The sequence below is a fragment of the Mustelus asterias genome, chromosome 20 (assembly GCF_964213995.1).
Source record: "Mustelus asterias chromosome 20, sMusAst1.hap1.1, whole genome shotgun sequence".
Classification (NCBI taxonomy): Eukaryota; Metazoa; Chordata; class Chondrichthyes; order Carcharhiniformes; family Triakidae; genus Mustelus; species Mustelus asterias.
Genome location: NC_135820.1, coordinates 82,611,082 through 82,632,118, shown reverse-complemented (window position 1 = coordinate 82,632,118; position 21,037 = coordinate 82,611,082). Strand labels below are relative to the sequence as shown.

The following is a 21,037-nucleotide window of genomic DNA, read 5'->3' as shown; positions in this document are numbered from 1 at the left end:
CTTCCTGAGGTGTGGGGCCCAAAATTGCTCACAGTACTCCAAATGGGGCCTAACCAGTGCTTTATAAAGCCTCAGAAGTACATCCCTGCTTTTGTATTCCAAGCCTCTTGAGATAAATGACAACATTACATTTGCTTTCTTAATTACGGACTCAACCTGCAAGTTTACCTTTAGAGAATCCTGGACTAGGACTCCCAAGTCCCTTTGCACTTTAGCATTATGAATTTTGTCACCGTTTAGAAAATAGTCCATGCCTCTATTCTTTTTTCCAAAGTGCAAGACCTCGCACTTGCCCACGTTGAATTTCATCAGCCACTTCTTGGACCACTCTCCTAAACTGTCTAAATCTTTCTGCAGCCTCCCCACCTCCTCAATACTACCTGCCCCTCCACCTATCTTTGTATCATCGGCAAACTTGGCCAGAATGCCCCCAGTCCCGTCATCTAGATCGTTAATATATAAAGAGAACAGCTGTGGCCCCAACACTGAACCCTGCGGGACACCACTTGTCACCGGTTGCCATTCTGAGAAAGAACCTGTTATCCCAACTCTCTGCCTTCTGTCTGACAGCCAATCGTCAATCCATGTTAGTACTTTGCCTCGAATACCATGGGCCCTTATTTTACTCAGCAGTCTCCCGTGAGGCACCTTGTCAAAGGCCTTTTGGAAGTCAAGATAGATAACATCCATTGGCTCTCCTTGGTCTAACCTATTTGTTATCTCTTCAAAGAACTCTAACAGGTTTGTCAGGCACGACCTCCCCTTACTAAATCCTTACTTCACCTTCTGTATCAGCCTGCCATGAGGGACCTTATCAAAGGCTTTACTAAAGTCCATGTATACAACATCCACCGCCCTGGTTAATGTTTCTTGTCACTTCCTCAAAGAACTCAATCAAGTTTGTGAGACATGACCTCCCCTTCACAAAACCATGCTGCCTATCGTTAATAAGCCTTTTCTCTTCCAGATGTGAGTACATCCTGTCCCTAAGAATCTTCTCCAATAATTTCCCCACCACTGATGTAAGGCTCACAGGCCTGTAATTTCCCAGATTCTCTCTTCTGCCCTTCTTAAACAGAGGAACAATGTTAGCTACTCTCCAATTCTCTGGTAACACACCTGTGACTAAAAAGGATACAAATATTTTGGCCAAAGCCTCAGCAATTTCTTCCCTCGCCTCTCTCAGTATTCTGGGATAGATCCTATCTGGCCCTGGGGACTTGTCCACCTTAATGTTTTTCAAAACCTCCAATACCTCCTCCCTTTTTATCTCGACATATCCCAGAATGTCAACATCCTCCTTTCTACACTCACCATCCATCACATCCTTCTCCTTTGTGAGTACTGGTGCACAGTACTCGTTAAGGATCTCATCCACCTCATCTGGCTCCACATATAAATTCCTTCCACTGTCCTTGAGTGGACCCACCCTTTCCTTAGCTACCCTCTTCCTCCTTACATACGCGTAAAAAGCCTTGGGATTCTCCTTAATCCTGCCTGCCAAGAACATTTCCTGGCCCCTTTTTGCCCTCCTAAGTCCTTGTTTAAGCTCTTTCCTGCCATCTTTGTATTCCTCAAAAACCTAATCCATTTTCAATTTCCTGAAATTTATGTATGCCTCCTCCTTCTTTTTCACTAAGCTCACATTCTCTCGTTATCCAGGGTTCCCAAATCTTTCTATCTTTATCCTTCATTTTTACAAATACGTCCTGAATTGTTAACAACTGACTTTTAGAAGATTCCCACATATCGGATGTGGATTTACCATCAAACAGCCGCACCCAGTTTACATTCCCTAGCTCCTGTCTAATACTGTTGTAGTTAGCCTTCCCCCAGTTTAGTACTTTCACTCTGGAACTACTTCTATACTTTTCTACAAGTATCTTGAAACTTATTGAATTGTGATTGCTGTTCCCAAAATGGTCCCCCACTGGGACATCAATCACCTGTCCAGGCTCGTTTTCCAGAACCAGGTCTAAGATTGCCCTTTCCCGAGTTGAACTATCTACATATTGCCTTAAGCAGCACTCTTGGACACACTGAACAAACTCTAGCCCCTGGCACTAAAGGAATCCTAGTCTATGTTGGGGAGGTTAAAATAGCCCATCACAACCACCCTGTTGTTTTTACATCTTCCCATGACCTGCTGACATATCAGTTCCTCCACTTCATGCTGGCTGTTGGGAGGTCTGTAGTACAACCCCAACAGTGTGATTGCACCACTCCTGTTCCTGGGTTCTACCCATATGGCCTCACTGCATGATCCCACCAAGGTGTCTTCCCTTTGTGTGCTGTGACATTCTCCCTATTCAGTAAAGCAACACTCCCACCTCTTTTGCCAGCCTCTCTAAATTGCCTGAAGCATCTAAATCCTGGAATTTTAATTTTACCAATGTTGAATTGAAGTGAATTTCAATATATGCATAGTTAGAATTAAAAGGAGCAGAATAAAGATGGAGGCAGAATTGCTTTGATATTATTAACATGACTCTCCTGTTAATAATAATGTTTTGGGTTTTTGTTTAATTTTTTAAAAATGGTAAACTGGAAAAAGTGAGACAAATCCCAGAATTCCTGGAATTCCTTGGAAATAAAACTCTCTAATGCATGGAGAAAACTTTTTTTGTACTGTTGAACTAATGTATAAGGTGATAAAACAAACAAGACCTGCATCCTGCGACAAACTCATTCAAGATTTGATGAAGGTGAGTTTGTGATTCTGACTTTGGTCTGTTTACCATGTGATCCACTTCATCAAGTCCATCCTCCTGGGAAAATGGAGAAGAAATGGAAAGAATTAAACATTACGCTTCCCTTTCACAATATCTTATTAAAAAGTCAAATGATGATGGACATTTCCCTTCTTCAAAAACAACCAGTCATTTAAATTCCATTTGCTGCTTTTTGAACCTCCCTCCTGAAACTATTTACAGAGGACAGTTCAGCTCAATGACTAACATTAACTCTTGTGGTTCAGTGGACAGTGGCCCTACCTCTAGACCAGAAGCTCTGGGTTCAAGTCCAATGCTAGGACTTACTCAGAACGAGCTTCAGGCTGAAAGTCAGCTTGCAAATGCTCCCATTCTTCCTCAAAGTGAAAACAGTGCATGTGCTGAAATCTAAACCAGCCCCTGAAAGCTGAGAGACCACAGTAAGAGTTTTAACAACACCAGGTTAAAGTCCAACAGGTTTAGTTGGTAGCAAATACCATTAGCTTTCGGAGCGCTGCTCCTTCGTCAGATGACAGACAGAATCCGGCAAATTCAGAAATGTGATTAGGAGAAACGTCATTACTCAGAATGTTGTAGGAACAGAATCCTTCACTGCAGCAACTGGTTGATGCAATAAGCAACAAACTTTTTGGTGAAAAAGATTTAAATGATAGAAAGAGGGAAGCAAGCAGGAAATGGGATGAGTTTTGAATTTCTCTAATGATGAACTACGTGAATATCAATGTCCTCCTTCATCACCGACTGCCTGCTCCAATCTGGTAAAACCCTCCCACAAAGATTAAAGAGAGCCTTTAACTGTTGCTCAGTGTCACTGACTCAACAGCCACTTATCTTTCCTCACTTGTTCCCACTGCTTTTGTTAGGCTGGAATATATTTCAAATATGAACACAATCTAAATTTATAACTATATTTAGAGCCTGATTTTCCATTCAAATAAAATAACTGAAAGCTATTATTATTGAGAAACTGATAATCTTTGTCTTGAAGTATTCTCTCACACCAAGTTGAACAAATTTCCCCATTCTCAGCAATGTACCTACCAGTCTCTCTGTGATCTTTGCAAGGAGATTGGAATTATACAACCGCCAGGAATAATCTTCCCAAGAACTCCACACATACACACATGGTTTCTCGTACAGGTACGGAATACAGCAATATGACCTGAAACAGACAAGAGGAATATGGATATAAAATATTGATCCAACGTTCCTTAAAGGAAGCAATAATCTCCATCTCTAATATCCACCATGGGGAAGGGAAATCTCAGATATCTCCTTTTGACCTTCAATATAACTGCAATCATTGAGGCATCTTTAATAGAATAAAGTCTCCCAAGACGCTTCACAGGAACCTTACCAGACAAAATTTGACACCAGGCCACTTAAGGAGAAGTTCGGGCAAATAACCAAAACCGTGGTCAAAAAGGTCAGTTTTAAGGAGCAACTTCACAAAATAATTACAGCACAGAAAGAAGCCATTCGGCCCATCGTGTCTTCACTGGTTCACTCAAGGTGCAATTTGTCCAGTTCTGCTTACCTATCTTCTCCACATTGCTCTGCACATTTCCCCTTTTCAGATAGTGATCCAATTCCCTTTTGAAACCTTCAATTGGCCCTGTCTCCACCACACTCTCAGACAGTGCATTCCAGTTCCGAACCACTTGCTGTGTGAATCTGTCTCCACCACACTCTCAGACAGTGCATTCCAGATCCGAACCACTTGCTGTGTGAATCTGTCTCCACCACACTCTCAGACAGTGCATTCCAGATCCGAACCACTTGCTGTGTGAATCTGTCTCCACCACACTCTCAGACAGTGCATTCCAGATCCGAACCACTTGCTGTGTGAATCTGTCTCCACCACACTCTCAGACAATGCATTCCGGATCCAAAAAGAAATTCTAAGTCCCCAATTCACATGAAAACAGGAATAACTCCCACTTGTTTTTTTAGCAGGGTTTCTAGGTTGAATCTCCCACACTCTGAGCACTGCAGAGTGCCCTAGCGGGATCCACTTTGAAAACCAGTGGCCGGGGCCTATTCCTGCTGGAGAGGCCAGCAGCACAGCGCTGAGCGGGCCACTGCGCATGTGCCGATCTGTCAGTGCGAGATCGGAGCATGCGCAGTGGCCCTGCATTGCCGGCTTCCCAATCGCTGGCCAGCCCTACAACCCCCATTGCTGCCCCTCTGACCCCCACACCACCCGATCGCTGGCCTCCCAGAGGTCTCCAGGCCAGCCCCAATGCCCCACCCCCCCAACCCCACCGCCGGCAATCCTGTGTCTGGAATTCACTGCCCGAGTTGGTGATGGAGGCAAAGACCCTAAACTCTTTTTAAAAGTATCTGAACCTGCACCTTAAATGCTGTAAGCTACAGGGCTGGGTGCAGGAAGGTGGGATAGAAAAGACACCTGGGTGTTCTCGGGCTGGCGTGGATAAAATGAGCCAAATGACTTCCTTCTGTGCTGTAACCTTTCATGAAAGGTTTGAGCAGTTAATGAGCTGAGTGAGGTAGGTGCAGAGTTAGGAAACATTAACTACTCAGTTAATGGTAGGGCATTGGGGAGAGTTACAGAACCAAGAGATCCAGGGATACACGTTCATAGCTCCTTGAAAGTGGAGTCACAGGTGGACAGAGTGGTGAATAAGGCATTTGGCATGCTTGGTTTCATCGGTCAGAACATTGAATACAGGAGTTGGGACATCTTGTTGAAGTTGTACAAGACGTTGGTAAGACCACACTTGGAATACTGTGTGCAATTCTGGTCACCCTATTATAGAAAGGATATTATTAAGCTAGAAAGAGTGCAGAAAAGATTTACTAGGATGCTACCGGGATTTGGTGGTTTGAGTTATAAGGAGAAACTGGATAGACTGGGACTTTTTTCTCTGGAGCGTAGGAGGCTGAGGGGTGATCTTATAGAGGTCTATAAAATAATGAGGGGCATAGATCAGCTAGATAGTCAATATCTTTTCCCAAAGGTAGGGGAGTCTAAAACAAGAGGGCATAGGTTTAAGTGAGAGGGGAGAGATACAAAAGTGTCCAGAGGGGCAATTTTTTCCACAGAGAGTGGTGAATGTCTGGATAAGCTGCCAGAGGTAGTAGTAGAGGCGGGTACAATTTTGTCTTTTAAAAAGCGTTTAGACATTTACATGGGTAAGATGGGTATAGAGGGATATGGGCCAAACACGAGCAATTGGGACTAGCTTTGTGGTTAAACAAAAAAAGGGTGGCATGGACAAGTTGGGCCGAAGGGCCTGTTTCCATGCTGTAAACCTCTATATTATAGAGGTGGAAATAAGTGATGATCATGTTGCGGTATGTGATCTGAAGCTAATCTCAAGGCCAAATGTTACACTGAGGATGCTAATAGTCTGGCTCAACCTCTGACAGTTGTCAAGGAGAGGGTGAAGTCAGTGGCAAGGGAATGGAGTTTCTGTGGAAACTGAAGTCAACGGCTCCATCTTCCCAATATTTAATTGAAAGAAATTTCTGCTTATTCAAGAGTGAATGTTGGATAAACAGTCTGATGCAAACCATCAAGTCCTGGTGGACTGAAGTGCATTTGTTTCAATGCAAGAAGTGTAACAGGTAAGGCAGATGAACTTAGAGCTTGGATTAGTACTTGGAACTATGATGTTGTTGCCATTACAGAGACTTGGTTAAGGGAAGGGCAGGATTGGCAGCTTAACATTCCAGGATACAGATGTTTCAGGCAGGATAGAGGGGGATGTAAAAGGGGTGGGGGAGTTGCACTACTGGTCGAAGGAGAATATCACAGCTGTACTCCGGGAGGACACCTCGGAGGGCTCATACAGCGAGGCAATATGGGTGGAGCTCAGGAATAGGAAAGGTGTAGTCACAATGTTGGGGGTTTACTATAGGCCACCCAACTGCCAGCGGGAGATTGAGGAACAGATGTGTAGGCAGATTTTGGCAAGGTGCAAAAGTAACAGGGTTGTTGTGGTGGGAGATTTTAATTTCCCCTATATTGACTGGGACTCACTTAGTGCTAGGGGCGTGAATGGGGCAGAGTTTGTAAGGAACATCCAGGAGGGCTTCCTGAAACAGTATGTAGATAGTTCAACTAGGGAAGGGGCCATACTGGACCTGGTATTGGGGAAAGAGCCCAGCCAGGTGGTCGATGTTTCAGTAGGGGAGCAGTTCGGGAACAGTGACCACAATTCAGAAAGCTTTAAGGTACTGATGGATAAAGATAAGTGTAGTCCTCAAGTTAAGGTGCTAAATTGGGGGAAGGCTAATTACAACAATATTAGGCAGGAACTAAAGAATGTCGATTGGGGGCTGTGGTGAACCATCGTTGGTTCCCACTAGGTAGTACTGAGCCAGGGTCTGGCCAGTACTACGAGTATGTATATATGTTGCTGTTGGGGTTAGGGATGGGTTGTTCTACTTGTTGCTGTTGGGGTTAGGGTTGGGCTGTTACACCTATATTATAGTTATTATGGTACATCCGAGTCGGGCTCCGCCTCCTGGGAGAGGTATAAAGGTCACTGCTCTGTCTGGGACCCCTCAGTCTGGGATCGTGTACCATATATGGTAGCTTCGTTGTAATAGTAAATAAAAGCCTTTATTTCCTTGAGCATCTCAAGCCTCGTGTGTGATATCGCGCATCAATTTTATTTACTATTAATTAAACTCTCGTCGTAAAAAAAAAGGAAAACGATACAGAGAGTATGGAGCAAATGTTAAAACCCGAACGTCTTACACTGGATCCACGTGCGGTGGGCGCCTCTAACACCTTCGACCACTGGTTGAAATGTTTTGAGGACTACCTTGCAGCCTCCGCAGCGGTCACCACAGACGACGACAGACTCCGGGTCCTCCACGCGAGGGTAAGCGACACCGTATATCTCGCGATCCGTGCGGCCACCGACTACAAAGGGGCCCTCGAGCTCCTTAAGAAGCGCTACATTAAACCGCCAAACGAGATGCATGCTCGATATCTCTTAGCCACTCGACGACGGCAGCCCGGCGAAACGACGGAACAGTACGCGTGCGAGCTCCTACAGCTAGCCAGGGGCTGTAACTGCAAAGCAGTGTCGGCAGACCAGAACATGAATGACCTCGCTCGAGATGCGTTTGTGGCGGGAATCGGATCATCTTATATCCGACTCAGACTGTTGGAGCAAGGTAATCTTGATCTCACTAAGTCGATAGAACTAGCGGATACGTTGGAGACGGCCTCCAAAAGCCTAGCATTGTATCCCGAAGACCACGTGGAGACAGCGTGGCAGGAGCAGTCGCTGATTCCTCCTCGTCCCTCGGGTCCGAAAAGCTGCGTGATGGCGTGCCCACACTCGGGCCTGATGACGGCAGCAGCTCCAGGCGGCCCGCGGTGTTACTTCTGTGGGGGAGTGAAGCACACTCGGTAGCGATGTCCCGCTAAAGCAGTATTGTGCTCCGCCTGAGGTAAGAAGGGGCACTATTCGAAGGTATGCCTATCCAAACTTACTTCCAGGAACAGCAGTGCGGCCTGCGACTCCCCAGAGCCCGGTTCTTTGTCGTCGGCATCGTCGAGGGTTTCGTCCACGTGCGAGGCCAGGACGCCGCCATTACAGACGACGGAGTCGCAAGAGATGCGCGACCACCAGGGGTCGCTGATTTTGGCACCATCACCCACGTGCGACCTATGGGAGCAGCCATGTTGGTCGGCACCGACCGCGAACGACCAGCAGGGGTCATCTTCATCTATCTCAGCTGCCTGCAGTGGCGCTCACGAACCAACGGTGGTGTCGATCATCCTGGACCAGGCCAAGCCTCACAGACTCGACAAGTCTATGATGGACATTCAGGTAAACAAACACTTGATTTATTGTCTGTTTGACAGCGGGAGCACTGAGAGTTTTATTCACCCAGACGCTGTGAAGCGGTGTGGCCTCCAGATCCAATCTGTCAAACAGACGATTTCGATGGCATCAAGGTCCCGGTCTGTCACCGTGCTAGGGAGTTGCGTGGTAAATTTAATGGTGCAGGGCACGGTTTACGAGCGCTTCAAGCTCCTGGTGTTACCGCACCTTTGCGCGCCAATACTCCTCGGACTAAATTTCATGGTCCACTTGAAGAGTGTAACCCTACAGTACGGTGGGCCACTCCCTCCGCTTTCAGTGGGAGAACAGCAGCCTCCAAATTGCCCAACGCCTGTAGCCTCTCGACGCTGAAGATCACCACACCCTCCCTGTTCCAGAATCTTGTGCCAGGCTGCAAGCCCATCGCGACTAAGGGTAGGCGTTACAGCGCTGAGGATCGGATCTTCATTCGATCTGAGGTTCAGCGGCTCCTCAAGGAAGGGATCATACAATCTAGCGCTAGTCCATGGAGAGCGCAGGTCGTGGTGGTCAAGAGTGGGAACAAACCCCGGATGGTCATTGACTATGGTCAGACCATTAATAGATACACGCAGCTGGATGCGTATCTCCTCCCGCGCATATCTGACATGGTCAACCAGATTGCGCAGTACCGGGTGTTCTCCACCATAGACCTCAAGTCTGCCTACCACCAACTCCCCATTCGCCCAGAGGACCGACAATACACGGCTTTTGAAGCAGATGGTCGCTTGTATCACTTTCTCAGGGTTCCTTTTGGTGTCACCAATGGGGTCTCGGTCTTCCAGCGTGCTATGGACCGAATGGTGGACCATAACGGACTGCGGGCTACCTTCCCGTATCTGGATAACGTCACCATCTGCGGCCATGACCAGCAGGACCACGACACAAATCTCCTTAAGTTCCTACGCACTGCATCTCGCCTGAATCTGACCTACAACAGGGAGAAGTGTGTATTTCGTACGCGCCGTTTAGCCATCCTCGGATACGTGGTGGAAAACGGGGTCATTGGCCCTGATCCAGACCGTATGCGTCCCCTCCTTGAACTTCCCCTGCCCACTAGCGCAAAAGCACTGAGAAGATGCTTAGGCTTCTTCTCTTACTACGCACAGTGGGTTCCCAATTACGCGGACAAAGCCCGTCCGCTCATCAAGTCTACCTCTTTTCCCCTAACACCAGAGGCTCGATTGGCCTTTGATAAACTAAAAGCCGACATCGCGAAAGCCACGATGCACGCTGTTGATGAGTCCATCCCCTTTCAGGTGGAGAGCGATGCATCTGATTTTGCCCTGGCCGCCACACTTAACCAGGCGGGCAGGCCCGTCGCCTTTTTCTCTCGCACCCTCCAAGGCCCTGAAATTCGGCATTCTGCGGTGGAAAAGGAGGCCCAGGCCATTGTGGAGGCCGTCAGGCATTGGCGCCATCACTTGGCGGGAAAACGGTTCACCCTGATCACGGACCAGCTGTCCGTGGCGTTCATGTTCAATAACACGCTGCGGGGCAAGATCAAGAATGACAAGATCTTGAGGTGGAGAATCGAACTCTCCACCTATAATTACGACATCATGTATCGTCCAGGGAAACTCAACGAGCCCTCGGATGCCCTGTCGCGTGGAACATGCGCCAGTATACAGGAGGACCGTTTGCAGGCTCTCCACAATGACCTCTGCCATCCTGGGGTCACTCGGCTCTACCACTTCGTAAAAGCCCGCAATCTACCCTACTCGGTGGAGGATGTCAGGCCCATAACGAGAAGCTGTCGGGTATGAGCGGAATGCAAACCGCACTTTTACCGACCTGACCGGGCACAACTAGTCAAGGCCACTCGTCCCTTCGAAAGACTGAGTGTCGACTTTAAGGGCCCCCTTCCCTCAACAGATCGGAATGTGTACTTCCTCAACATCATTGATGAGTACTCGAGATTCCCTTTTGTTATTCCCTGCTCTGATACATCCACTGCCACGGTTATCAAGGCATTCCGGGATCTTTTCACCCTGTTCGGGTACCCCTGCTACATTCACAGCGATAGGGGCTCGTCGTTCATGAGCGATGACTTGAGGCAATACCTGCTCTCATATGGGATTGCCTCTAGTAGGACCACGAGCTACAACCCTAGGGGTAACGGACAGGTGGAACGTGAGAATGCTACAGTCTGGAAGGCTGTCTTACTGGCGTTGAAGTCAAAAAGCCTTCCAGTCTCCCGTTGGCAAGAGGTGCTCCCTGATGCGCTCCATTCTATTCGCTCACTCCTGTGTACGGCAACCAACGCTACTCCCCATGAGAGGCTGTTTTCATTCCCTCGGAAGTCTTCCTCTGGGACCTCATTACCGTCTTGGTTGACGTACGCAGGACCTGTCCTCCTGCGGCAACATGTAAGGGCCCGCAAGTCCGACCCGTTGGTCGAACAGGTCCATCTCCTCCACGCCAACCCTCAGTATGCCTATGTGGCATACCCTGACGGGCGAGAGGACACGGTCTCGATTCGAGACCTGGCGCCAGCAGGGGACGTAGAAACCCCTGTCGCTCCCATACCTTCTGTTAGAGACCCCCTAACTATTGTTTCCCCTCCGGACATGGCGCGGGCAGCATCGGGACCATTACTTAACCCTTTTACTCCCGTGTACAGCTTGCCTGAGTCCAGGAGATGGTCACCACTTCAGGGCGTGTCGGAACTCAACAGATTATCATCACCTCGGGGTCAACTGGCCCATGAGACTGTGGAGGAACCGTTGGACATCGCCTTAGGGAGAACGCCACCGCGAGTGCCTACTCCGGTGTCATCACCGGTGTTGAGGAGGTCACAACGACGGTGCGGTCCCCCTGACCGTCTGAACTTATAGACTGATGACAAATTATTCTGTGTTTTTTGTGTACCCCGCCGGCCTTTGTCTTCAAAGGAGGGGTGAATGTGGTGAACCATCGTTGGTTCCCACCAGGTAGTACTGAGCCAGGGTCTGGCCAGTACTACGAGTATGTATATATGTTGCTGTTGGGGTTAGGGATGGGTTGTTCTACTTGTTGCTGTTGGGGTTAGGGTTGGGCTGTTACACCTGTATTATAGTTATTATGGTACATCCCAGTCAGGCTCCGCCTCCTGGGAGAGGTATAAAGGTCACTGCTCTGTCTGGGACCCCTCAGTCTGGGATCGTGTACCATATATGGTAGCTTCGTTGTAATAGTAAATAAAAGCCTTTATTTCCTTGAGCATCTCAAGCCTCGTGAGTGATATCGCGCATCAGGGGCAGATGTTTGAGGGCAAATCAACATCTGGCATGTGGGAGGCTTTCAAGTGTAAGTTGATAGGGATTCAGGACCGGCACATTCCTGTAAGGATGAAGGATAAGTATGGCAAGTTTTGGGAACCTTGAATAATGAGAGATATTGTGAGCCTTGTAGGAGGCAAGGGATGAGATTGCAGAGCCTTTGGCTTTGATCTTTGGGTCCTCACTGTCCACGGGGATGGTGCCAGAGGACTGGAGAATGGCGAATGTTGTTCCTCTGTTTAAGAAAGGGAATAGAAATGACCCTGGTAATTATAGACCGGTTAGTCTGACTTCGGTGGTTGGTAAATTGATGGAAAGGGTCCTTAGGGATGGGATTTACGACCATTTAGAAAGATGGGGATTAATCCGGGATAGTCAGCATGGGTTCGTGAAGGGCAAGTCTTGCCTCACAAATTTGATAGAATTTTTTGAGGAGGTAACTAAGTGTGTTGATGAAGGTAGGGCAGTTGATGTCATATACATGGATTTTAGTAAGGCGTTTGATAAGGTCCCCCATGGTCGGCTTATGATGAAAGTGAGGAGGTGTGGGATAGAGGGAAAGTTGGCCGATTGGATAGGTAACTGGCTGTCTGACCGAAGACAGAGGGTGGTGGTCGATGGAAAATTTTCGGATTGGAGGCAGGTTGCTAGCGGTGTGCCGCAGGGATCAGTGCTTGGTCCTCTGCTCTTTGTGATTTTTATTAATGACTTAGAGGAGGGGGCTGAAGGGTGGATCAGTAAATTTGCTGATGACACCAAGATTGGTGGAGTAGTGGATGAGGTGGAGGGCTGTTGTAGGCTGCAAAGAGACATAGATAGGATGCAAAGCTGGGCTGAAAAATGGCAAATGGAGTTTAACCCTGATAAATGTGAGGTGATTCATTTTGGTAGGACTAATTTAAATGTGGATTACAGGGTCAAAGGTAGGGTTCTGAAGACTGTGGAGGAACAGAGAGATCTTGGGGTCCATATCCACAAATCTCTAAAGGTTGCCAGTCAAGTAGATGGAGCTGTGAAGAAGGCCTATAGTGTGTTAGCTTTTATTAACAGGGGGTTGGAGTTTAAGAGCCGTGGGGTTATGCTGCAACTGTACAGGACCTTGGTGAGACCACATTTGGAATATTGTGTGCAGTTCTGGTCACCTCACTATAAGAAGGATGTGGAAGCGCTGGAAAGAGTGCAGAGGAGATTTACCAGGATGCTGCCTGGTTTGGAGGGTAGGTCATATGAGGAAAGGTTGAGGGAGCTAGGGCTGTTCTCTCTGGAGCGGAGGAGGCTGAGGGGAGACTTAATAGAGGTGTATAAAATGATGAAGGGGATAGATAGAGTGAACGTTCAAAGACTATTTCCTCGGGTGGATGGAGCTATTACAAGGGGGCATAACTATAGGGTTCATGGTGGGAGATACAGGACGGATATCAGAGGTAGGTTCTTTACGCAGAGAGTGGTTGGGGTGTGGAATGGACTGCCTGCAGTGATAGTGGAGTCAGACACTTTAGAAACATTTAAGCGGTTATTGGATAGGCACATGGAGCACACCAGGATGATAGGGAGTGGGATAGCTTGATCTTGGTTTCAGATAAAGCTCGGCACAACATCGTGGGCCGAAGGGCCTGTTCTGTGCTGTACTGTTCTATGTTCTATGTTCTATGTTCTATGTTCTATGTTCTATGTTCTAGTCAAAGAGAAAAAGGAAGCATTTGTCAAAGCTAGGAGGCCGGGAACACACGAAGCAAGTGTGGAATACAAGGAAAGCAGAAAGAAACTTAAGCAAGGAGTAAGAAGGGCTAAAAGGGGTCACGAAAAAGCATTGGCCGACAGGATTAAGGAAAATCCCAAGGCTTTTTATCCATATATAAAGAGCAAGAGGGTAGCCAGGGAGAGGGTTGGCCCACTCAAGGACAAGGGAGGGAATCTATGCGTGGAGCCAGAGGAAATGGGTGAGGTATTAAATGAGTACTTTGCGTCAGTATTCACCAAAGAGAAGGACTTGGTGGATGATGAGTCTGGGAAAGGATGTGTAGATAGTTTGAGTCATGTTGAGATCAAAAAGGAGGAGGTATTGGGGTTCTTGAGAAACATTAAGGTAGACAAGTCCCCAGGGCCTGATGGGATATACCCCAGAATACTGAGAGAGGCAAGAGAGGAAATTGCTGGGGCCTTGAGAGAAATCTTTGTATCCTCACAGGCTGCAGGGGAGGTACACACAGTAAGAAGTCTCACAACACCAGGTTAAAGTCCAGCAGGTTTATTTGGTAGCACAAGCCACTAGCTTTCAGGGCACTGCTCCTTCATCAGGTGAGTGGGATTTCAGTTCACAAACAGGGCATATAAAGACACAAACCCAATTTACAAAATAATGGTTGGAATGCGAGTCTTTACAGGTAATCAAGTCTTAAAGGTGTAGACAATGTGAGTGGAGAGAGGGTTAAGCACAGGTTAAAGAGATGCGTATTGTCTCCAGCCAGGACAGTTAGTGAGATTTTGCAAGCCCAGGCAAGTCGTGGGGGTTACAGATAGTGTGACATGAACCTTCCAACCATTATTTTGTAAATTGAGTTTGTGTCTTTATATACCCTGTTTGTGAACTGAAATCCCACTCACCTGATGAAGGAGCAGCGCTCCGAAGGCTAGTGGCTTGTGCCACCAAATAAACCTGTTGGACCTTAACCTGGTGTTGTGAGACCTCTTACTGTGTTTTACCCCAGTCCAACGCCGGCATCTGCACAACAGGGGAGGTCCCAGAGGATTGGAGAATAGCCGACGTTGTTCCTTTGTTTCAGAAGGGTAGCAAGAATATTCCAGGTAATTACAGGCCGGTGAACCTTACATCAGTGGTAGGGAAATTATTGGAGGGGATTCTTCGAGACAGGATTTATTCCCACTTGGAAATAAGTGGACGTATTAGTGAGAGGCAACATGGTTTTGTGAAGGGGAGGTCGTGTTTCACGAACTTGATCGAGTTTTTCGAGGAAGTGACGAAGATGATTGATGAGGGTAGGGCAGTGGATGTTGTCTACATGGACTTCAGTAAGGCCTTTGACAAGGTCCCTCATGGCAGACTGGTGCAGAAGGTGAAGTCGCGTGGGATCAGAGGTGAGCTGGCAAGGTGGATACAAAACTGGCTCGGTCAAAGAAGACAGAGGGTAGCAGTGGAAGGGTGCGTTTCTGAATGGAGGGCTGTGACAAGTGGTGTTCCTCAGGGATCAGTGCTGGGACCTTTGCTGTTTGTAATATATATAAATGATTTGAAGGAAAATGTAACTGAATTGATTAGTAAGTTTGTGGACGACCCAAAGGTTGGTGGATTTACGGATAGCGATGAGGACCATCAGAGGATACAGCAGGATATAGATCAGTTGGAGACTTGAGCAGAGAGATGGCAGATGGAGTTTAATCCGGACAAATGTGAGGTAAGCATTTTGGAAGGTCTAATACAGATAGGAAATATACAGTAAATGGCAGAACCCTTAAGAGTATTGATAGGCAAAGGGATCTGGGTGTACAGGTACACAGGTCAATGAAAGCGGCAATGCAGGTGGAGAAGGTAGTCAAGAGGCATACGGCATGCTTGCCTTCATCGGCCGGGGTATTGAGTTAAAAAATTGGCAAGTCATGTTGCAGCTTTATAGAACCTTAGTTAGGTCGCACTTGGAATATACTGTTCAATTCTGGTCACCACACTACCAGAAGGATGTGGAGGCTTTGGAGAGGGTACAGAAAAGATTTACCAGGATGTTGCCTGGTATGGAGGGCATTAGCTATGAGGAGAGGTTGGAGAAACTTGGTTTGTTCTCACTGGAGCGACGGAGGTTAAGGGGAGACCTGATAGAAGTCTACAAGATTATGAGAGGCATGGACAGAGTGGATAGGCAGAAGCTTTTTCCCAGGGTGGAAGAGTCAATTACTAGGGAGCACAGGTTTAAGGTGCGAGAGGCAAGGTTTAAAAGAGATGTAAGAGGCAGATTTTTTACAGAGATTGTAGTGGGTGCCTGGAACTTGTTGTCGGGGGAGGTAGTGGAAGCGGATACGGTAGTGACCTTCAAGGGGTGACTTGACAAGTACATGAATAGGATGGGAATAGAGGGATATGGTCCCCGGAAGGGTAGGGAGTTTTAGTTAAGTCGCACAGCATGGTTGGTGCAGGCTTGGAGGGCCGAAGGGCCTGTTCCTGTGCTGTAATTTTCTTTGTTCTTTGCTTTACAGACAGTGGGGGAGTCGAGAGAGGCGGTGCTGAGGTTGAGCTGGGCGTTGTCAGTGTACATGTGGAAGTTAACACTGTCACTGAGGGACAACATTTAGATGAGGAATGGGCGGTGGGTGCTGAAGGATAGATCCTTGGGGTACACCAGAGATAACGGTGTGGAAGCAAGAAGAGAAACCATTGCCAGTGTTTTGTGGCTAAGATTAGCCAAAGCGGAGTGGGAACGGGAGAGAGCAATCCCACCCAGCTGGGAGCAGACAGGGATTGGTGGAGGATGGTGTTTTTAGCCGTGTCAGAGGCTGAGGAGAATGAGGAGGGAAGGTTTAACAACATGACATGTTTAGCAGCTTGTGTTGATTGTTTGGAGCTTACCTGTCGAACTCGGTACTCTCTGCTTTTGCAGGGGGTGTGATTGAATTCTGTTTTGGTGGTAAACTAGCTTCAGCAAACTCCAGCTCATCCTCAGAATCTCTGGCATCCAGCAAAGATTTCTTCTCTTCATTCTCATCCACCTTCCCTTCTTTCCTCTTTTTTGTGACAACATCTACTAATTTGCCATAGTTACCTTAAAAAAAGTTTTAAAATGATCATTTTGACTTCTCACTGTGGTGAGAGTTCAGAGGTTACAGGGCAGTGAAACCATTTTACAATATTTACCCGACAGATAACTCCCAGCTCATTTCCCAATAGTGCAGCAAAAGGTTTCAGTCAGTCAGCAGATTGATTGAAGCAGGAATGGTTCCAACTATTGGCTCACAGAAGTGTTGCTAATTAAATAATGCTTTCCTATGAGGCAGAGAGTTCTGTATCAGCCAGGATTAATGTGCAGCGTCACTGTCAGTGCCGTGTGGTCGAGCCCTGAACTCAGGTATTGCTGGAAGTGCAGAGGGGAAGGTACATACCACATAGGAGGGGGGTGTCCGCCAATGTTGCAAGGAGGCCGTTGATGAAGACATCCCTGCCTGAAAATTGAGGCTGGGTGGGAAATGGCCCTTAAGTGATCATTAATTTTCAACAAAGGCCTCAATTAGGGGAAGTGGGTGGGGCCTAGGCCTCACCCATCCTATTTGTGTTTTGAAATACAAAGAACAAAGAAAAGTACAGCACAGGAACAGCCCTTTGACCCTCCAAGCCTGCGCCGATCATGCCTAAACTAAAACCGTATGCACTTAGAGTCCATATCCTTCCATTCCCATCCTATTCATGTTTTCGTCTAGTTGCCCCTTAAATTACGCTATTGTGCCTGCTCCCACCACCTCCCCGGGCAGCGCGTTCCAGACACTCACTACCCTCTGTGTAAAAAACTTGCCTTGCATATCTCCTCTAAACTTTTCCCCATGCACCTTAAACCTTTGCCCCCTAGTATTTGACTTTTCTTTCCTAGGAAAGAGCATCTGACCATCCACTCTGTCCATGCCACTCATAATCTTGTAAACCTTTATCAGGTCACCCCTCAAACTCCATCGTTCCAGTGAGAAGAAACCGAGTTCATCCAACCTCTCCTCATAGCTAATATCCTCCAGACCAGGCAACATCTTGGTAAACTTCTTCTGTACCCTCTCCAAAGCATCCACATCCTTCTGGTAATGTGGTGACCAGAATTGTACACAATATTCTAAATGAGGCCTAACTAAGGTACTGTACATAAGAACATAAGAAATAGGAGCAGGAGTAGGCCATCTAGCCCCTCGAGCCTGCCCCACCATTCAATAAGATCATGGCTGATCTGAAGTGGATCAGTTCCACTTACCCGCCTGATCCCTACAACCCCTAATTCCCTTACCGATCAGGAATCCATCTATCCGTGATTTAAACATATTCAACGAGGTAGCCTCCACCACTTCAGTGGGCAGAGAATTCCAGAGATTCACCAGCCTCTGAGAGAAGAAGTTCCTCCTCAACTCTGTCCTAAACTGACCCCCCTTTATTTTGAGGCTGTGCCCTCTAGTTTTAGCTTCCTTTCTAAGTGGAAAGAATCTCTCCACCTCTACCCTATCCAGCCCCTTCATTATCTTATAGGTCTCTATAAGATCCCCCCTCAGCCTTCTAAATTCCAACGTGTACAAACCCAATCTGCTCAGTCTCTCCTCATAATCAACACCCCTCATCTCTGGTATCAACCTGGTGAACCTTCTCTGCACTCCCTCCAAGGCCAATATATCCTTCCGCAAATAAGGGGACCAATACTGCACACAGTATTCCAGCTGCAGCCTCACCAATGCCCTGTACAGATGCAGCAAGACATCTCTGCTTTTATATTCTATCCCCCTTGCAACATAGGCCAACATCCCATTTGCCTTCTTGATCACCGGTTGCACCTGCAGACTGGGTTTTTGCGTCTCATGCACAAGGACCCCCAGGTACAGCTGCAGCATGACCTGCAGATGTTTATATTCAATGCCCCAACTGATGAAGGCAAGCATGTCAAATGCCTTCTTGACTACCTTATCCACTTGCGTTGCCATTTTCAGTGATCGGTGCACATGCACGCCCGGATCTCTCTGCCTGTCAATACTCCTGAGGGTTCTACCATTTACTGTATAATTCCTATGTGCATTGGACCTTCCAAAATGCATTTTCTCACCCTTATCCGGATTAAACTCCATTTGCCATTTCCCTGCCCAAGACGCCAACTGGTCTATATCTTGCTGTATCCTCTGACAATCCTCTTCACTATCCGCAACTCCACCAACTTTTGTGTCGTCTGCGAACTTACTCATCAGACCAGCTACATTTTCCTCCAAATCGTTTATATATACTATGAACAACAAAAGTTCCAGAACTGATCCCTGTGGAACACCGCTAGTCATAACCTTCCATTCAGAAAAGCACCCCTCTACTGCTACCCTGTGTCTTCTATGGCCAAGCCAGTTCTATATCCATCTTGCCAGCTCTCCTCTGATCCCATGTGACTTCATCTATCGTACCAGTCTACCATGAGGTACCTTGTCAAAGGCAAATGTAACCATCAGTCACATCTGAACTTCTGTCATCATGTGACTCTGGAGGCAGACATCTTCAGGCAGTTCAATAAATACTCTCACTGAGACAAGAGACTAATGAAGGCTGCTGTCCTTATCGATAAAATATGGTGTTAGGAAGTGAAGATAATAGATTTTTGAACCCTGGAAATGATGCAGAGAAGATGCCGAGAACCCAGGAATGCAGAAAGGTTCAAATCTGCAAAAAAGCTGCTGAAAGAAAGCACAATAGGTAAATACTGAAATGGCTGCAAAAGATTTTCTCATCTCATCTCTTTGGAGAAACCCTAATGCAGCAAGAACAAGCAGCCACATTAGTGTCCAGGGTGTTAACACAAATGGAACACTATGCTCAGATTGAGAAAGAGTGCCTGGCGACTGGTTTTTCCCGTGAGCATTTTCCAGTCCCGCTGAAAGCTACTCCCCACAGCAGGTTCCCCAGCAGCACAGCCGGCGATCAATCCAAATGGCCATTGACTTTGGCAGGACCGACAGACCCCACTAGTGGCCAATGGCAAGCTGCTTCCACCTCCAGACCAGAACATTCAGACCATTGTCTCTGCACTATCCCCAGTCAAACAGAAAGGCAGAGGCGGATTGCCCAAGAACTCGAGTAAATCTAGCACAGATTTAGACAAGGAAATCCTTGAATGGAAACTGGAAGCATGGAAAATGGTCCCATCGAGAGACTGATGTCACACCACATGCAAACCATTCTTCCAATAGCAAAAAGGCTACTAAAACTAGAAGCAGCACCAGGCAGGAGCGAACAAGATCAAAGTGAAATGACAGACAGTCAAACCATTGCAGAGTTGAGCATTGGACAGCCAATCAGGGTGCAAACATTCAACCCTCTCAACAGGAGCCAGCCCATGTGGAAACTTGGAACATGGATAGAGAAGTTGTCACTTCAATCGTACGCAGTGGAACTAAATGGCCAAATATACTGACACAACCATGGGCATATCCAAGCTGTTGCTTCATCGCAATTGGCATCTCTGGGAGAAGGGTCCCACCAGCGGTACTGAGTGCAGAACTACCATCAATCTCAGAGGACCACAAGTCCCCAACAATTGCAATGGAACAACAACAATCACCAATTCGCTACTCCGAAGTGTGGTGCATGCTGGGACAGTGAGTAAATTTAAGGAGGAATTGGACAGATTTTTAATTGGTAATGGGTTGAAGGTTATGGGGAGAAGGTAGGAAAATGGAGATGAGGAGCATATCAGCCATGATCAAATGGTGGAGTGGATTCAATGGGCCGAATGGCCTAATTCTGATCCTTTATTTATAAACTTATGAACCAAGGCAACATGGGCCATGTGAACAATATTCTCCAGATAAGGAACATCACCCAAACAAAGCCAATGTCAATGTGCACATGGAAACATCGAAACTAGAAGCAGGAGGAGGCCATTTGGCCCTTCGAGCCTGCTCCGCCATTCATCACGATCATCAAATTCAATATTTTGATCCCGCCTTTCTACCCCTCCCTCCCCCACTATCCCTTGATTCCCTTCGCCCCATGAGCTATATTTAATGTAGAATATATTCTATATCTTATATGGGGCAGTGAATTCCATAGATTCACAACCCTTTGAGAAAAGTAATTTCTCCTTATCTCTACGTTGCTATTTGTGTGTCTGCAAACAGATAAAGTAAGCTTTGGCCAGAACACTGGCTCTTCATAAACGTCACAGCTGCAATTTCAACAATATCAACAAAGGCAGGTTCTTACCTATGGACACTTCAAAGGTGAGAGGGCGTGACCCTACAGAAGGGTCGACCATGGTTGCCTCAAAGAATGCAGCAAACAGCAGGAATTCTTCCTTTTCACCTGCAATAGACTGAACAGAGAAAGACTTTGAATTTTGGTGCTTTCATTATTTACATCCTGATCTCAGATTGTTGAAACTTTTCTGCTGTTCGGAGTCGGTCCCACCTAGTCTAACAATAGGGCAGTCACTTCCGCCAACGCTATCATCATCAGTTAAATTAGTGATAAGTC

General features: G+C 47.1%; 1 protein-coding gene across 2 annotated transcripts in view; it reads right to left on the bottom strand.

The window, feature by feature from the left end:
- fer1l4 (fer-1 like family member 4) overlaps nt 1-21,037 on the bottom strand; it is a 240,860-nt gene that overhangs the window by 141,321 nt on the left and 78,502 nt on the right. For both annotated transcript variants that reach the window (XM_078237010.1, XM_078237011.1), the window contains exons 16-19: nt 20,768-20,876; nt 16,418-16,610; nt 3,774-3,894; nt 2,668-2,768 (exon numbers count right to left, since the gene is read on the bottom strand). In XM_078237010.1, the coding sequence (XP_078093136.1) occupies nt 2,668-2,768; nt 3,774-3,894; nt 16,418-16,610; nt 20,768-20,876 (524 nt within the window). The remainder of the gene's footprint in view (nt 1-2,667; nt 2,769-3,773; nt 3,895-16,417; nt 16,611-20,767; nt 20,877-21,037) is intronic.